The 17,962-nt window shown below is 40.2% G+C and overlaps 1 protein-coding gene and 1 long non-coding RNA gene across 3 annotated transcripts in view; one reads left to right on the top strand and one right to left on the bottom strand.

The window, feature by feature from the left end:
* LOC117250166 (midkine-B) overlaps positions 1–17,962 on the bottom strand; it is a 45,578-nt gene that overhangs the window by 9,178 nt on the left and 18,438 nt on the right. For both annotated transcript variants that reach the window (XM_033616202.2, XM_078165587.1), the window contains exon 2: positions 750–832. In XM_033616202.2, the coding sequence (XP_033472093.1) occupies positions 750–831 (82 nt within the window). In that variant the 5' untranslated portion in view covers position 832. The remainder of the gene's footprint in view (positions 1–749; positions 833–17,962) is intronic.
* LOC117250168 (uncharacterized) lies at positions 798–5,711 on the top strand. The gene is made up of 3 exons (XR_004501066.2): positions 798–894; positions 4,994–5,072; positions 5,237–5,711. It is a non-coding gene; the product is annotated as an uncharacterized LOC117250168 (long non-coding RNA).

Consider the following 17,962-nt stretch of genomic DNA (forward strand, 5'->3'; position numbering starts at 1 on the left):
TTTTTGTGAATGATGGGATGTTTTAACAATGGACTTACTAGCAGGAGCATATATTTTATTGATAAATCGATGCCCTCTGCTCCACTGTGCATAGCTCTAAATGCCAAACAGTACTCGACTTCGATTAAATGGATTATTAAAGATCCAGTGAGTTGGATTTGCAGAGATGGGATATAATAAGTCTGTTTTCGTCGGTGTAGAATCGGCTAAATGTAAGAAACTTTTTTATTTATTCATTTATTCTTGTTATAAAGAGAGGGTCTTTGGGTTCATCTCAGTACCTGATCTTGCATTCATGTTTCCCTCACTTGAGTCTCTATCTCACATCTATTTATAGATATATATCCAGTCAGGGGAGTGTGTCAGTCAGTAAAAGTCTTCATGTATCCTCACTTCCCTCCCCTCTGAATGTCTCCTCGACTCCTCTGAGCCAATCTAACAAATTGAGACGTCCTACAAGATGGTGAGTCTTGATCGATTTCAGGGTCAAGTGATCAAGGATAGAGGATAGAGGAGTCCAGGAGGGGTGTTGGGATGAACCCCACGTCTCCAGAGATCGCCATGTTGCATGGAACACACTGCTCCTTTAATGCACATACAGTGTGTCATATCCTCAGAATGCTATACATACACTATATTTCAGTTTCAGCAGTCAAGATTTGCATTACATTTGTATTGCAGGTTCATATGTGACAAGAAAAATAAAGAACGAGTGCAGGCATGACAGAGAGAGAAAGCGTGGATCTTACCTTTTTTGTTTTTCCCTCCAGCCACAGTTTGGACGGTGATGAGCGTGACTAACAGCAGCAGCAGCAGCGGCGCAGCCCTCATCCTGTACAAACACACAGCAGTGGGACAAATCAACATTACAAAGGTTCACATTCATCACGACTGGTAAACCATTAAGTGTTGACCCTCACCCCAGGGTTATTTCATGTGAAATCATTATCAGCTCCTCTCACCACACCCTAACAGCTCATAACAACCCGACAAGGGACTTCCTAACACTGTCAACAAGAAAGCAGGCACATAGTTGTTTTATAAATCTAACTTTTGTAAATCCTAAATGGGACGTAGAATGTCAGGTTTGCAGGACACGGCACAAATCAACAGCTGGTTATTTTCATATATTGTAGGCTTAAATTGCCCATGTGGTGCGTAGCCTGAGAGCCAGCAATGTGATGGTGATGACATTCGTCTAGGTTTCTGTGTTGTCTAAACAGCTGGTGGACAAACACTGTCTCTCTGTAGTCCTTTTGTGTCTCTTTGTAGTCCTTTTGTGTCTCCTTGTAGTCTTTTTGTGTCTCTTTGCAGTCCTTTTGTGCCTCCTTACAGTCATTCTGTGTCTCTCTGTAGTCCTTTTGAGTCTCTTTGTGGTCTTTTTGTGTCTCTTTGCAGTCATTTCGTGTCTCTCTGTAACCATTTTGTGTCTCTTTGTGGTCCTTTGGCATCTCTTTATAGTCCTTTTGCGTCTCTCTGTAGTCCTTTTGCGACTCTTTATAGTCCTTTTGTGTCTCTCTGTAGCCATTTTGTGTCTCTTTGTAGGCCTTTTGAGTCTCTTTATAGTTCTTTTGCGTCTCTCTGTTGTCATTTTGAGTCTCTTTGTAGTCCTTTTGCATCTCTTTGTAGTCATTTTGCGTCTCTCTGTAGTCGTTTGTCTCTTTGTAGTCATTTTGTGTCTCTTTATAGTCCCTTCGTGTCTCTTTGCAGTCATTTTGTGTCTCTTTATAGTCCCTTTGTGTCTCTTTGCAGTCATTTTGTGTCTCTTTATAGTACTTTTGTGTCTCTTTGCAGTCATTTTGTGTCTCTTTATAGTCCCTTTGTGTCTCTTTGTAGTGATTTTTTGTCTCGTAGTCTTTTTGTGTCTCTTTGCAGTCATTTTGTGTCTCTTTGTAGTAATTTTCTCTCGTTGTAGTCCTTTTGTGTGTCTTTGTAGTCCTTTTGTGTCTCGTTGTAGTAATTTTGTCTCATTGTAGTCCTTTTGTGTCTCTCTGTAGTCCTTTTGCATCTCTTTGTAGTCATTTTGCGTCTCTCTGTAGTCGTTTGTCTCTTTGTAGTCATTTTGTGTCTCTTTGTAGTCATGTTGTGTCTCTTTGTAGTCCTTTTGTGTCTCTTTGCAGTCATTTTGTGTGTCTTTGTGGTCATTCTGTGTCTCTATGCAGTCCTTTTGTGTCTCTCTGTAGTCCCTTTGTCTCTTTGTAGTCCTTTTGTGTCTCTTTGCAGTCATTTTGTGTGTCTTTGTGGTCATTTTGTGTCTCTTTGCAGTCCTTTTGTGTCTCTCTGTAGTCCCTTTGTCTCTTTGTAGTCCTTTTGTGTCTCTTTGTAGTCATGTTGTGTCTCTTTGTAGTCTTTTTGTGGTGTCTCTTTGCAGTCATTTTGTGTGTCTTTGTAGTCCTTTTGTGTCTCTTTATAGTCCTTTTGTCTCTCTTTGTAGTAATTTTCTCTCGTTGTAGTCCTTTTGTGTGCCTTTGTAGTCCTTTTGTGTCTCTTTGTAGTCATGTTGTCTCTTTGTAGTCCCTTTGTCTCTTTGTAGTCCTTTTGTGTCTCTTTATAGTCCTTTTGTCTCTCTTTGTAGTAATTTTCTCTCGTTGTAGTCCTTTTGTGTGCCTTTGTAGTCCTTTTGTGTCTCTTTGCAGTCCTTTTGTGTCTTTCTGTAGTCCCTTTGTCTCTTTGTAGTCCTTTTGTGTCTCTTTGTAGTCATGTTGTCTCTTTATAGTCCCTTTGTCTCTTTGTAGTCCTTTTGTGTCTCTTTATAGTCCTTTTGTCTCTCTTTGTAGTAATTTTCTCTCGTTGTAGTCCTTTTGTGTGCCTTTGTAGTCCTTTTGTGTCTCTTTGCAGTCCTTTTGTGTCTCTCTGTAGTCCCTTTGTCTCTTTGTAGTCCTTTTGTGTCTCTTTGTAGTCATGTTGTGTCTCTTTGTAGTCTTTTTGTGGTGTCTCTTTGCAGTCATTTTGTGTGTCTTTGTAGTCCTTTTGTGTCTCTTTATAGTCCTTTTGTCTCTCTTTGTAGTAATTTTCTCTCGTTGTAGTCCTTTTGTGTCTCTTTGCAGTCCTTTTGTGTCTCTCTGTAGTCCCTTTGTCTCTTTGTAGTCCTTTTGTGTCTCTTTGTAGTCATGTTGTCTCTTTGTAGTCCCTTTGTCTCTTTGTAGTCCTTTTGTGTCTCTTTGTAGTCCCTTTGTCTCTTTGTAGTCCTTTTGTGTCTCTTTGTAGTCATGTTGTCTCTTTGTAGTCATTTTGTGTCTCTCTGTAGTCCTTTTGTGTTTCTTTGTAGTCATGTTGTCTCTCTGTAGTCCCTTTGTCTCTTTGTAGTCCTTTTGTGTCTCTTTGTAGTCATGTGTCTCTTTGTAGTCATTTTGTGTCTCTCTGTAGTCATTTTGTGTCTCTCTGTAGTCATTTTGTGTCTCTCTGTAGTCGTGTCAATTTGCAGTCCTTTTGTGTCTCTCTGTAAAGTTCTTTGACTAAAGTGGTCCTTTTTTCATTTATATAACTCAAAGGCTAAAACAACAGGGGTCTTCCTCCTGATTCACCCTGCTTTTTAAAATTTGGAGTGGACAGTTACAGTTCTTGTCTAATATAACTCCCTTTGTTGGCCCTAGAATGCTGCAATATGTCTCCTCTGACAAACATACAGAGCTTTACTGGGAAAGATAAAACATTTAGCTCTCTCCACCACCTGCATCCCACCCCACTCTGCCAGGTGCTCATTTATGCCCTGCATACAATACAGAACAGCACATCAGCCACAAGCACAGCATGACAAAGTGATCAAGAAAGCACATCAAAGATAACATCCACCAGCAGTGAGCAACCAACAAACAGACATACTCCTGTAAAATGTAGTTCGCTCCTGTCGGGGTCCGGGTTCAGCTTTTAGTCCTGCTGCATTCATCATTTAGACACAAGATAAAAAGACAGGCAAAAGATGGATGCTATTCATGTTTTTCAATTCACAAAACTCTTTTATCTTCATGTAAAGACATCAAGCTTGCCAACTGACATCATTAACTATTACTAGCTTTGCCTCACTAGCCAGCAGGATCTGGTATCAGCTGATACACCCCAGGGCGTCAGTGCTAAGCTGATGTGATCAACACCTACATACTGACAGAGCAGAAAGAACGACTCAACTAATCAACCTATTTGAAACTATTAACATAGAAGAGTAAAAACTTTATTTCTTGAAATATTTTAACAAATAATGATGCTCATTATTGAAATTACAGAAACCTGACACATTTGTCACCAGGTCCACTTACATGTGGAAGCTTTCAGCCACATCTCATGGCTCTCATCATAGAGAACACCATGACAGCTGAACAAACTCTATCTGCTCCTGACAGCCATAAACATGGATGGATTACTGAACAGGCTGACTGGGCACAGGCCCAGGGGCCCAAAGTGTCAGGGGCCACCCGGTCTTTGCTTGTAAAATGTCAAATGTCCAATTAACACTTACTGACAAGGGAGGCTGAAAATGATGATAAGTGACACAAAAGGAACTGCAAAGAGACACAAAATAATTCCAAACATGGGCAAACAACCACCAGGAGACACATAACATCTACAAAGAGACACAAAACAACCACAGGAAAACACAAAATTACTACAAAGAGACACAAAACAACCACAGGAAAACACAAAATTACTACAAAGAGACACAAAACAACCACAATAAGACATAAAATGACTTCAAAGAGACATAAAAGGACCACAAATAGACACAAAATCACTACAACAAGACACAAAACAACCACATGCAGATACAAAATGACTGCAAAGAGACACAAAATGACTTAAAAGAGACAGACAACAACCACAAAGAGACACAAAATGACTTCAAAGAAAAAGAAAATGACTTCAAAGAGGCACAAAATGACTTCAAAGGGACACAAAATGACTTCAAAGAGAAAGAAAATGACTTCAAAGAGACACATACCACAACAGATGCATAATGACACAAAAAAACATAATGTCTGTGTGTCTTGCTGCTATATAGGAGAGGTGGAGGGGCCCAGGGGCCCATTGTATCCTAATCCGCCCATGGCAAAGACAGGTGGCTTAAACCTCCAGAAATAGTAGGTGGTCAATATAACAATGTCAAACTGTTATTTCCAAGGTCAACACAAACTGTTATATATAATTCCAAACAACACATGAACACTATCAGTGTCCTCATGAAAAGCTCAGATAAAACGTTTTTCAATATTTAGTTTTTTTTTCACATTTCCTTTCTTTTAAGTCAGTAACACACAGTGCGAGCGGAGCTGGTGGAGCATGATGGAGTGGAAGTTTCACACACCAACCAGGCTGCAATTATGCACTGCTGCACTAATAACCTGTCCAGGGACTGGAGTTGAAAAGCACCGCAGCAGCATCCCACGAGGAAACCATTCCAAGCCTTTTCCAGGATCATATGAAGCAGCAGCAGGGGAATGAAAAAAAATATTTATGGCAATAAAGACTTTGGTCAACCAGAGCCTCATTTATGTATCATCAGATGCTAAAGAGACGGGTTTTTAAAATGATGTTGAGTTAAATGTGACATGATGAGACAAAATGAGAGGTTTTCCCTTTGAGTTTGTGCATTCTGCTGTTAATTTATTCAAATTAAATTATTAAAACATATTTGTAAATGACACTGAAGATCAGCTGAACCATGTCTCTGAAGTCCACATATTTACATTCACAAGTAAAACCCAGCACAGTTTAGATTAAAGGAAGCAGCAACCTCTGGGGCTGATATCTAGTGATGGCCAAATGAAGCTTCATGAACCACCAGTTGTATTTGCTGAACCCACTAGATGGCGCTCTTGGTGTAATGAAGAAGGCTCAAGGGATGGCAATGCAGTTTGGTTTCAACTAGCAATGGCCAAATGAGGCTTCATGAACCATTGTCTTTATTTTTTGGGTCCACTCTGGCACTCTTTGTTCAACAAAGGGTTGAAACCAAACTGCATTGCTATCCCTTGAGCCTTTTTCATTACACCAAGAGCGCCATCTAGTGGGTTCAGCAAATACAACTGGTGGTTCATGAAGCTTCATTTGGCCATCACTACTGAAAACCACAAACTGCAGTTCCTCTAATGGCCACTTGGGGGTGGCTCCAGAAGCCAAAATAATAAATCTGATGCTTCCACTTTTAGATGTAATTGTATTTTGTGTCATTTATTTATTCTTATTTTTATATCTTGAATTGAGGGCTGCTCTGTTTCATGAGCCTTCTTGTCAAATCTGTTTTACCTCTCCAGCAAAAACATTGCTGTAACAAGCAAAATAATAATAATTAATTAAAATTTAAAAAGAAAAATGAATACATTTAAACCTAACCTTAGTTTTCTTTTCCTTAAGTGAAAAAGCACTTTCATAAAATATAACACATTTTCACTTGAACATGAATACATATCTTAAGTCATTTGAAAGTTATAGGTAATTAATTTTAATTTTAATAGTGGGATTAACTTTTAAACTTTTGCTGCCGCTGATTCAAAATGCCTCAAAGAGTGAACAGGGGTTTTTAGAGCCGCTAACAGATGGCTGAAGTGGGATTTTATTGATTTTTATAAACACCGAGACAGCTATTGTGCCATGAAATTTTTACACACTAGGACCCACAGGCAGAGCATTGTGTGCAGCCTTAAGTGCAGCACAAACAGAGAGGAAAAGACACAGAGAGCGAGTGAGTGAGGGAGGGAGACAAACTAGAAGAGCTTGGCTTTTCATATCCTCTTTATTTTAATAAAAACTACAGTACTAGGACAATAAAAATCACTTCATGGTGAGATAGTGTGAGTGAGGCAGCAAATTAAAAGATGCATATTAAATGCACTTTATACCCTGCAGTATTGCTGTTTCCATTCCAACTGGGGATCTTTGCTGCAGGGCTTACCCCTCTGGCTGTATTGCAAGTGCACTTTAAAGGGAGAGTTCAGATTTTTTGAAGTAGGGTTTTATGGGTTACTTATCCATAGTCATGTGTATTACACACAGTAGATGTCAGTCAACACGCCCCCAGGTTGGAGAAGCAGGTTAGAGTCTGACACATAAGCTGAGTAATGCATTGTTGTGGATGGGGGCCAGTGACAAAACGTGTTTTAGCCATGTAAAAAAGTTCCACCTACGAAAAAAATAATATTAGTTTAAGTGTACACTGTACTGAGAGTATTTTCACCGCTATACCTTTTCATCACACAGCCGATAATGGCTCCAGTTTCCAAATTCACCAGATTCCACTGAGAAAAACAGTAATTTTAGACTCAATGGAATCTGGTTTTGAAGAGCTCAATAGACAGTTTAATTTTCCAGTTGGGAATCCTTGTCTAATATTGAGGTAAAGCAATGGCAATATTCTAAATATAGCATACACTTAAACTGATATCGATTGTTCTGGGTGGAACTTTTTTAGGTGGCTAAAATACGTTTCGTTGCTGGCCCCCATCCACAGCAGTACATTGCTTAGCTTCTATGTCAGACTCCTGCCTGCTTCTCCAAACTGGGGGCGTGCCGGCTGACATCTACTGTATGTACTATACTTTCTATGAGTAAGTGCCCCATACAAGCTCACTTCAAAAAATCTGAACTATCCCTTTAAAGGTGTGTGTTCACCACCTCAAAACAGAAGACAAGTGACGCACAGATCTTACAGCAACACCATGGCACCCTTCTCTTTGCGCCACATATACATATTTTTCCGCCATTATGCGTCTTGTGTTAGCCTTCACAAGGGCATCAATATCGGTTGTGCAAAGTCATCCACTTGCCATGTCAGCTTGACGTGGTGAGTGCAAGCCTCCCCTCAAATTTGCATGGAAAAGAAGGCCAACAAAGTGTGCATTCAGCCATGAAATTATCAACTTTCGAAACCCAAATTCCTCATCTGTGAACCACTTTTCATTAAATATACATAAGTATTTTTTCTTGGGGGGGCCCTTTATAACAGTGTCCCCGGTGGCTCATAGTTAGCGTTTGCTGAGGAAGCATGCTACAAAATATGACCATATAAAAACAACAGCGCACGACGAGTTCAGTGCATCGTGATGGATTCGACCAATTACACTGCATATTGAATTTTTCATGTTTATAACTGCAGTGCAACATGTTTGAATGTAAGAAACAACAGCACAAATCTCTGAAGCTGTATTGACCTAATTCTGCGAGCAGGGCTGTCGTTACCAAATATTTTGTCAGGACGCGAGAAAAATCTGCATCAAAACAGCCATGAGACTAAGACAAGCTGGAGAATACGGACAGCACTCAAGGACTGCTGCTGATAACAAGCTATACTGTATGCAGATATATAAGTAATGCCATAGAGGAGCTGCAGCTTCTTTTCATCTCGCCTGACATTTGATTGTGGAGTGTGAAAGCATGGGGCAGAGCTTGAAAGCCATTGTCTCACAATAAATGCGTGAGAGTTGGCAGCTGCTGGCTCAGAGGACTTAACCTTGTGGAAACAACTGGATAATGAGGCAAAACAGATTCTGAGACAATGACCAATAACGCTGTGAACTCACGCTGTGCATCTGTGTTTGGATGCTGCTGCTGTTAGTCTGGTCTCACAGCTACTCTACCCTGTTAAACAACAAAATTGTTGCATGAGTTATATGTACAGCAGGGGGCGGGTGTTAAAGTTAGGCAAGTCATTAAAATATCAACCTGTTTCTATTCCCAGGTCCTGCACCTTTTAGTGTGTCTTTGTCACTTACAGCTGAAACGCATCATTACACATCCTTATTGTTAGATTTAGGAAACCAAACTTCTTGGTTGAATTCATCTTGTGAGAAATGTCAGCGCTCATGCAACAGTTGAATGAAATTTGAGCCCCAAGAATGACGTTATATACTTAGCATAAAGCTACGTATTTAACGTAAAGTTACAGAGGTTAGGTTTAAGAAAAGAAACATGGTGAGGACGTACCTTAAAATGACTCAAAGTGCAGTAAAAGTCCCTGGCTAATACATGGCTTGTGGGCAAAGTCCTGCATTTTGTGACCCACTAGTGATGGCCAAATGAAGCTTCATGAACCACCAGTTGTATTTGGTGAACCCACTAGATGGTGCTCTTGGTGTAATGAAAAAGGCTCAGGGGATGGCAATGCAGTTTGGTTTCAACTAGTGATGGCCAAATAAAGCTTCATGAACCACCAGTTGTATTTGCTGAACCCACTAGATGGCGCTCTTGGTGTAATGAAAAAGGCTCAAGGGATGGCAATGTAGTTTGGTTTCAACTAGCAATGGCCAAATGAAGCTTCATGAACCATTGTCTTTATTTTTTGGGTCCACTCTGGCACTCTTTGTTCAACAAAGGGTTGAAACCAAACTGCATTGCCATCCCTTGAGCCTTTTTCATTACACCAAGAGCGCCATCTAGTGGGTTCAGCAAATACAACTGGTTATTCATGAAGCTTTATTTGGACATCACAAGATGGGTCACAAAACACAGTCTTTGTTCTCAAGCTGTGTTAGGAACTTTGACTGAACTTTGAGTCATTTTGAGGTACGTCCTCACCATGTGTCTTTTCCTAAACCTTACCTCCGTAACTTTACTTGCCTAAGCTCTGTTACTTTACGCTAAATGTGTAGCTTTAAGCTAAGTATGTAACGTCATTCTTGGAGCTCATCGTCTTTTTCTAAACCTAACCAAGAACTTAGTGTTATGTGGCCATTGCTGGTTGAAACCAAACTGCATTTCCATCCCTTGAGCCTTTATCATGACACCCATCTAGTGGGTTCAGCAAATACAACTGGTGGTTCATGAAGCTTCGTTTGGACATCACTACCATCCACCACCCCAGCCTGCCTCCTCAAGGGAATACTTGCTAAGTAATTTTGGGCTACACAAAGCTACTAAATGTACTATATTTTTATACACAGGCTACTTTCCTGAATATACTAATACGTGTTAAAACATTATGTTAATTTTTTTTGTTTATATTCCATTTCATTGGCTTAATATTATTAAGTATTAAAAGTTCATAGCTCTTTGAAAGAGTGTACTTGCATTAATATGCCTATATCATTGTGCCAGCGAAACAAAGGGAACAATTTGGAGGTGTTATTTATAGGTTATTATGCGATGGTTGTTACTAGAGATCAAACTCTGCTGTATGTGGTCCGTGAAGTGAAATGAGTTGGACATCCCTGCTACAGACTGGAAGGACAAAAGAACGGATAAGATGCCGCCCACGTGTACAAAAAGTAAAGAGTGAGAAGAGAGAAAGGCCAACATAAACAGAGAGCAGAAAACAGAAAGAGAGAGAGAGGACAGTCTGTCACAAGCTCTTTATCCATTATACACAATTTAAGTCTTGGTGAAGCCAGTGACCGAGAAACACAGTGACCACGCCACAGGGCTTTTTTATGTGCGTGACTGTAAGTGTATTTGTGAAACAGAACAAAAGCTACGAGTGTAGTGACCAGTTAGACAGTAGGTCATATCTCCGTTAAGATTTCATATGTGCTAATGCTTATTTCTACTTTATCGCAACCATGCACATTTAATTACAGGTAAAGCCACAATACAATTCAGTTTTCATGTTATAATTCCAAGTTGACATATCCATAAAGAAATTCTGACTGTTAGAGATTGTAATTAAAGATATCTACAAGTCATTTCTCACTGGTAAAAAAAAATGTTAATTCTTTATATCAGCAATTAATTTCTTACCTGTGAAAACGTTTTTAGTATATATCTGTAATAGATATTTGTAACTAAATTACATCTAGTGATGTCCAAATGAAGCTTCATGTTCATCATGCTGTATTTGCTGAACCCACTAGATGGCGCCCTTGGTGTAATGAAAAAGGCTCAAGGGATGGCAAAGCAGTTTGGTTTCAACTAGCAATGGCCAAATGAAGCTTCATGAACCATTGTCTTTATTTTTTGGGTCCACTCTTTGTTCAACAAAGGGTTGAAACCAAACTGCATTGCCATCCCTTGAGCCTTTTTCATTACACTTTGAGTGCCATCTAGTGGGTTCAGCAAATACAACTGGTGGTTTATGAAGCTTCGTTTGCCTATCACTAATTTTTACCATTGACTTCTATTCAAACTTGATTACAGATCTGCAGTTCAATTTTTCAGTTTTTTTAATTCCATGTCGACATATCCATAATGTAATTTTGACAAGTAGCAACACTTATTATAGATGTCTACAATGAATTTGTCACTTATCAAAAGTGCTAATTCTTGATATCAACAATTAATTTCTTACTAGTGGACATGTGCACTGTAGATATCTGTAAATTGATTTCAACTAGTCAACCACTGACTTCTATTCAAACTCAATTACAGATATGTACAATTCAAATTTGACATTTTATATTTCCAAGTCGACATATCCATAATGTAATTTTGACTAGTTGCAATACAAATTAATTATATCTACAATTCAATTCTTACTAGTGTAAATGTTGATAGATATCAACAGTTGCTCTTATTTTACAGATATCATAAATGGAATTCGAGATATCTTAAATTCAATTCTGACAAGTCAAAATTACATTATGTATATGCTGGCTTGGATAATAACACGTAAATAATTGAACTGCAGATATCTGTAATTGAGTCTGAATAGAAGTCAATAGAAATAGAAATAGTCAATAGAAATTTCCACTGGTAAGAAATTGTCAATACTAAATTTATTAGTGATAAATGAATTGTAGATCTCTTTTATTAGAATTGCTGTCAGTCAAAAAAGGATATTCCACCAGTTAAAAATGTCATTACAGATCTCTTCAAAGACATATGTATATATCCCAAATGAATATACTAATTTAAAGTCAATCAATAGCTTTGTGTGACTGCAATGATACAGCCACATCCAAAACAGTTTGCTGATATCTTGAAAATGCAAACTGTGAAAATACATTTCCTTTAGTTACAATCCTTTTTTCAAGCATGTGGAAATCCAGTTGTAGAGATCTGTGATTATTATTCTTACTGCTGAAAAAGGAATTATTGGTATCTATAATTAAATTTAAGATATCTGTAAATCAGATTTGACGAGTCGGAATGTAATTTCTACATGTGAAAATATATATGGGACATGTCACAATGACATTTGTACATGTTGAAATGTCATTTCCACCAAATTAAATTGCTACTGATCAGCCCTGTTGATTAAATGTTAAAGGGCTTGCCGCACTACAAGTCAGTGACTGGTCCTCCGACTCTGTCTGGACTCGTTTGTTGGTTCCCCGAGGACTGTCTGCGGGATTAGTTTGCATAATGTATTTAACTCTGACAATATGGATGCAAAATAGTGGATCAGTGCTGGCTTAGTTTATACCCAGATATCAAAACCACAGCCACCCTGTCAGGATGAAAAAGCTCTGCTAAGTTTTTGAGTGTTAAACTCTTAATAAATAATACTTAAATACACAACGACAACTTTGACTGTTGCTTATTTAGTCATGAATATTTGATGCTTCCGAGAAGTACTTGATGTTTGACGGGTCTTTGATCGTAATCGTTTTGCTTTTAGTCTAAAGATAAAACATCTATGGAGGGACTGATTTTAAAGACGTGAAATTTCTGTCTGTTTTTAAAGCTACTGTAGTCACTGTGTGAATGTGTCAGCGCGCCCCGAAAGAAAAATCCTGGTCAACAGACAGAAAAACTCTAAACTCCCTTGAGTGACTTCCTTCTCTCTGCTCTGATTATCTCTGTCAGTGCCTAGAGGTCCATCTGCCATAAGACACAACAGGACAAAAAACAGTCCTGAAACCACATTTTGACTTTCCTCTGAACATAAAAGTAGACAAAGAAAAGATTTCTCCGGGGTCATGATGTATGACAAGTTATTTCCAGTGGAATGAGTGTGTCAGGGAGAGGAAAGGAAGAAATGCTTTCCTTCTTCTTCAGTGACTGGAGTGTTTTATTGCGACAGACGTGGAGTCCTCCCCCATGACGGAGATTAAATTAGGATATAACCAGTGGCCATTTCATATTCTTTTGCTCTGTCATTTGATTGTCAGTTAAATTATACATGCAATAAACACATCTTCACTGCAAAGCCTCCGCTCAGTGAGATCGCCGCGCTCTATCACAGTGAATAAAAGACTAAACACGATGAGTTGACTGTTCAGTGATGAGGCAAAGAAAACCTGCATCGTCACTCTGTATGACAAACTGAATGAAAGATTGTAAACACTGTTACTGTGAGCAATCATTAAAGGTCCAGTGTGTAGGATGTAGGGGGATATATTGGCAGAAATGGAATATACAAGTATGGTTTCTTTAGTGTTTAAGTGTTTAATCATGCTGTGTTTTAGACTGGGCCATTTTTATTAACAAAGGGAGCAGGTCAGTGATTAAAGATCACCATTTTGCACCGCCATGTTTCTACAGTCGCCCAAAATGGGATAAACTAAACACTGGCTAAGTGGGACCATTTGTGTCTTTGCATCTGCATCTGGTTGTCCATCTGTCCTTCTGTTTGTCCATCCCATTCTCAAATTTCCTCAAATTTGGCACAAATATCCACTCAGACGCAACGACAAACTGATTCTCTTTTGGTGGTCAAAGGTCAAGGTCACTGTGTCCTTGCATCCATCTGATTCTCATGAACGCAATATTCCAAGAACAACTTTAGGGAATTTCTTCAAATTTGGCACAAACATCCACTCGGCTGATTAATGGTCTGGCGCTCTGACTGCTGGTTCATGAAGCTTTGTTTTCCACAGTTTATCAACGTACATACCATGAACGCTCCATAAGAGCTACAATGAAGCAAAACAAAAACAAAATATTACATTTCTTTCTTGGTGTAACGTGCCATAGGTATACTGAGCTAATTGCAACGTAGCGTCCTATTTAGTATAAGCATGCTCATTTAAATTCACAGAAACTGTTAAAAGGATTTATAAAGTCACACAATATTAAAGACAAGAAACAAACCTTATCAGCCAGGCGGTAGACTTACACTGTTGTTACGAGGACGTGTCCATGCTGCACACAACATTGGTCGGTTTTTATCACACGCCGGAAATGAACCCTTTCAAAATAAAAGCTTCAGCCTTTAGCTTTTTAACTTCCTGGTCTTTCAAAATAACAGCACACATTTACAATTCAACTAACAAAATAAAAGTGAATTAAAATAGAATGTGGAAGGTCACTGTGACCTCATCTGACACATTTTCATGAAGGCTGCATCTCGAGAGAACCTATGAACTGATTAGAATTTGGTGGTCAAAGGTCAAGGTCACTGTGGCCTTCCATCCATTTCATTTCGTGAAGACAATATCTTGAGAGGGCCTGAGGAGAATTTCCTCAAATTTGGTACAAATGTCCACTTGGTCTCAAGAATGAACTGATTGGAATTTCTTGATTAAAGGTCAAAGGATGAGGCCACTGGGACCTCACAAATCTTAACCATAACTCAAGAATTCATATTCTAAGTACGACAAAATTTCACACAAATATCTAATAGGATAATATAATCTCGTGATGACATTTAATATCCAAAAATTCAGGGAATTTTGCCGAACAACTTCTCCACAACAGTGGCATTATGTGCCTACAGATCAGAATGCAGCTGATCTGGCCACCAGGTCTGTGCCTGCATCACGGCTCACTGACACCATGTGGTTTACGGGGCCAGAGCTCCTTCACAAACCACACCAGCCTGAAGCACATGAGTCTTTTGAGCTAGTGGATCCTGAAAAAGATGCGGATGTGAGACCTCAGCTGACCACTCTTGCTACTTGCACTAAGTGAAGGTAAACTTACTTCAGAACAGTTCCAGCACTTCTCGACATGGGAGTCTCTGCTGAGACCAGTTTCCTTCTTGATCCATCAGACTCGTTCATACAGGACAGACTCATCAGTTACATGTAAAGGATGGCATCGGTGCAACAAACCTCACGTTCCAGAAGAGTTGGAAGCGGCAAAGCTTATACTGAAGTCTGTCCAGAGGGGTGCTTATCCAGAAGAGTATGCTGCACTACAAGAGACCAGGGCCATCCAAAGATCAAATGCAAGCCTAGATCTCAATCCTTTCATGTGTAATGGTCTCCTGCGGACAGGAACAAAAATGCATGTCTGAAACATGCATCAGTCAATTCTGAGGTGAAAAATCCAATCATTCTCCCAAAACAAAGTCATATCACAAGATTGCTGGTGAGTCATTACCACGCAAAGGTGAAACACCAAGGGCGGCAGTTCACAGAGGGAGCAGTGGGGCTGCTGGCCTGTGGATCGTTGCTGACAAGAGATTGATGGGTTCGGTTCTGCATCACTGTGTCACATGCCGCAATCTGGAGGGAAACTCGAGACACAAAAGATGGCAGTCCTCCTTCCAGAACGTCTGAGCTCATGTACACCATTCACGTATGTGGGCTTAGATGTTTTTTGGCCCTGGAATGTGGTCACCCAATGCACAAGAGGTGGAGCCGCTCAAAGAAAGCAATGGGCCATACTTTTTACATGCATGACCACCAGGGCTGTACATGTGGAAGTTATAGATACCATGGGTACTGCCAGTTGTATCAACGCTCTGCACAGGTTCTTTGCATTAAGAGGACCGGCAAAGCAGCCAGCTCTGAACTGGGCATGGGACAAGATGATCCAAGTCAAGCCCCCATTCTTAAGTTCCTTACGAGAATGGCTGTACCTGAGAATTCAATCCCCCACATGCATCCCACATGGGGAGTCTGGGAGCGCATGATTGGCATAACCCAAAGGATTCTTGACTCTATGTTGCTGCAAACCAGACATATCCACCTGACTCATGAAGTGCTCTGTACTTTGATGGCAGAGATGTCTGCTATCATCAGCGCGAGGCCTTTGGTCCCTGTCTCTGACGCCTGCTATGCTCCGAACCCAAAAACTAGCTGTACCTGCTCCAGTTGACAGCTTCAATGAAAAGGACCTCTTCAAGTGTCAGTGGAAACAAGTGCAGGCACTAGCAAATGAGTTCTGGTCCCGATGCAGAAATGAGTATCTCCACACTCTTCAGCCAAGGCGAAAGTGGCGCACAGCACGTCGGACCCTACAAGTTGAAGACGTAGTGCTGCTTAAACAGAGCCAAGCACATGGCAATGAGTGGCCAATGGGTCTTGTCACTTCCACTTTCCCAAGCAGTGATGGACAGGCCCGCAAAACTGAGATCAGGACAATGTCACAAGAGAAAGTAAAGACAGTCAAAGAAAGAAGAAAGTCAAAGTTCAAGTACAAGCAGTTGAGTGGCATCAGTAAATGCCAGACAGGGAGTGTTCTACCCTGAGTGTGTTTAGTGTTAAAAATGTTTGTATTGTTATTTTTAGGAAATATTGTGGCTTTTATTTTGAAGGGTGTAAAATAGCGAAAACAGGAAATAGGTAAGAGGAAACAGGAAGTAGGAAGTTTTGGGATTACCTGTAAACAGAAAAGAGCATGTCAACAGCTGTACAGTGTCCCATGTTGAATCCAGCATAGTCCTTTGTATGAATCCCACAGAAAGCAATGTCTGTGAGTATTTTATGTTGTTTACATGTTTGAGAATTTGGAAGTAAATACATACAGAGAACAGTACAGAGAGGAAGAGACCTCTGTGGATAATTCGGCTCCTGGTAAAAACTTGGCTATGACCACTGAAGGAATTCTAATTGGGAGAAGTTTCAGCTGATCCAAAATCAAACACACTTCTTGAAAACATAATATGGCCAGAGCACATAGGAGTCACCCATCTTTTGTTGACCTGGCGCTATCAACTGCTGCTGGCTGAAAATGAATGCACAGTTCTTCTCTATTGATACTTTGCAAATTTGATACGCAGCCGGTCAGCACTGTACTCCTCCAAGAAACATCCATGTGCTCACACTCTGAAGTTCAACATGACAGAAGCCTGCGGCTTTTACCGCCTACTCAGCTTTTATATGTTACCAAACTTACTGGCTGTGTGACAAGGGTTAGGAAGTTTAGCTTAAAGCAATGTGGGTGTTGACTGACTGAATCATGTTTTCCCCTCAGGGCCTGCCATAGCTGTATGCTCTCACTGCTGAGACAGCTCAGTGCTACAAACCCATACACTCAACTTGACTGAACCTGACTGATACCAGCTCTCATACATACTTGTTGCCTTCAGCACTTTACATACTGCAGCCCATACACTGCAAACTACAGTACCAGAGGCAGACAGTAGACTCAGATAGGGATGCAGACTTGCCTGTACCTGTTCATTAGGTACGTCTAGCTACATCCAGTGCAACAGCTCTGAACTTATCTCCACAATTATGAGGGTATCATATTTAATTTAGTGTCTGGTAGGTGTTAATTCAGCTCTGTGGTTATTTATGTTAATGAAACACCTTTCAATAGTATCAGCTGTGATGAGTTGATTCGACTGAGACACATCTAAAGACAGTTTCAAACTTAAAAACGTAAACATTCTGAATGGATTCCTTTGTATAGCTTGTTTGCAATCACATGACAATTACCACACATGAAATTCAGATGGAGGGCTTGAAGTCATAAATCCATATGTGATAATTGGATATAAAGGAAAGTGACAACATAAAAGGGTTGGATTAACCTGCAGAATCAGTTTCACCTGCTTTGGTGCAAATGAAAGTGACAACAGGTGCAGTGGAGAGGTAAAAGCAAGACAACACCACAAAAGGGAACGGTTTTGCATGTGGTGTCCACAGACATTTGCTCTCCTCTTATTTTACCTGACTGACTCTTCTCTAGTTTTGTGCTCCGCTAGTGTTGTCCTTGTCACTACTGGTAGCAAGAGGCGCTACCTGCAGCCCAATCACATTGCACAGGTAGTCCAGCTCCTCCAGGATGGCACGTCCATACCTGAAGTCGCAAGAAGGTTTGCTGTGTCCTCTAGCACTCTCAAGAGCATGGAGGAGATACCAGGCGACCGGCCATTACACAAGGAGAGCTGGACAGGGCTGTAGAAGGGCATCAACCCAGCAGCAGGACCAGTATCTGTTCATATCTTCGGTATCCGGACTACATCCGGTATCTTCGTGCAAGGACG

This window comes from Epinephelus lanceolatus, chromosome 24 (assembly GCF_041903045.1).
Source record: "Epinephelus lanceolatus isolate andai-2023 chromosome 24, ASM4190304v1, whole genome shotgun sequence".
Taxonomy (NCBI): domain Eukaryota; kingdom Metazoa; phylum Chordata; class Actinopteri; order Perciformes; family Serranidae; genus Epinephelus; species Epinephelus lanceolatus.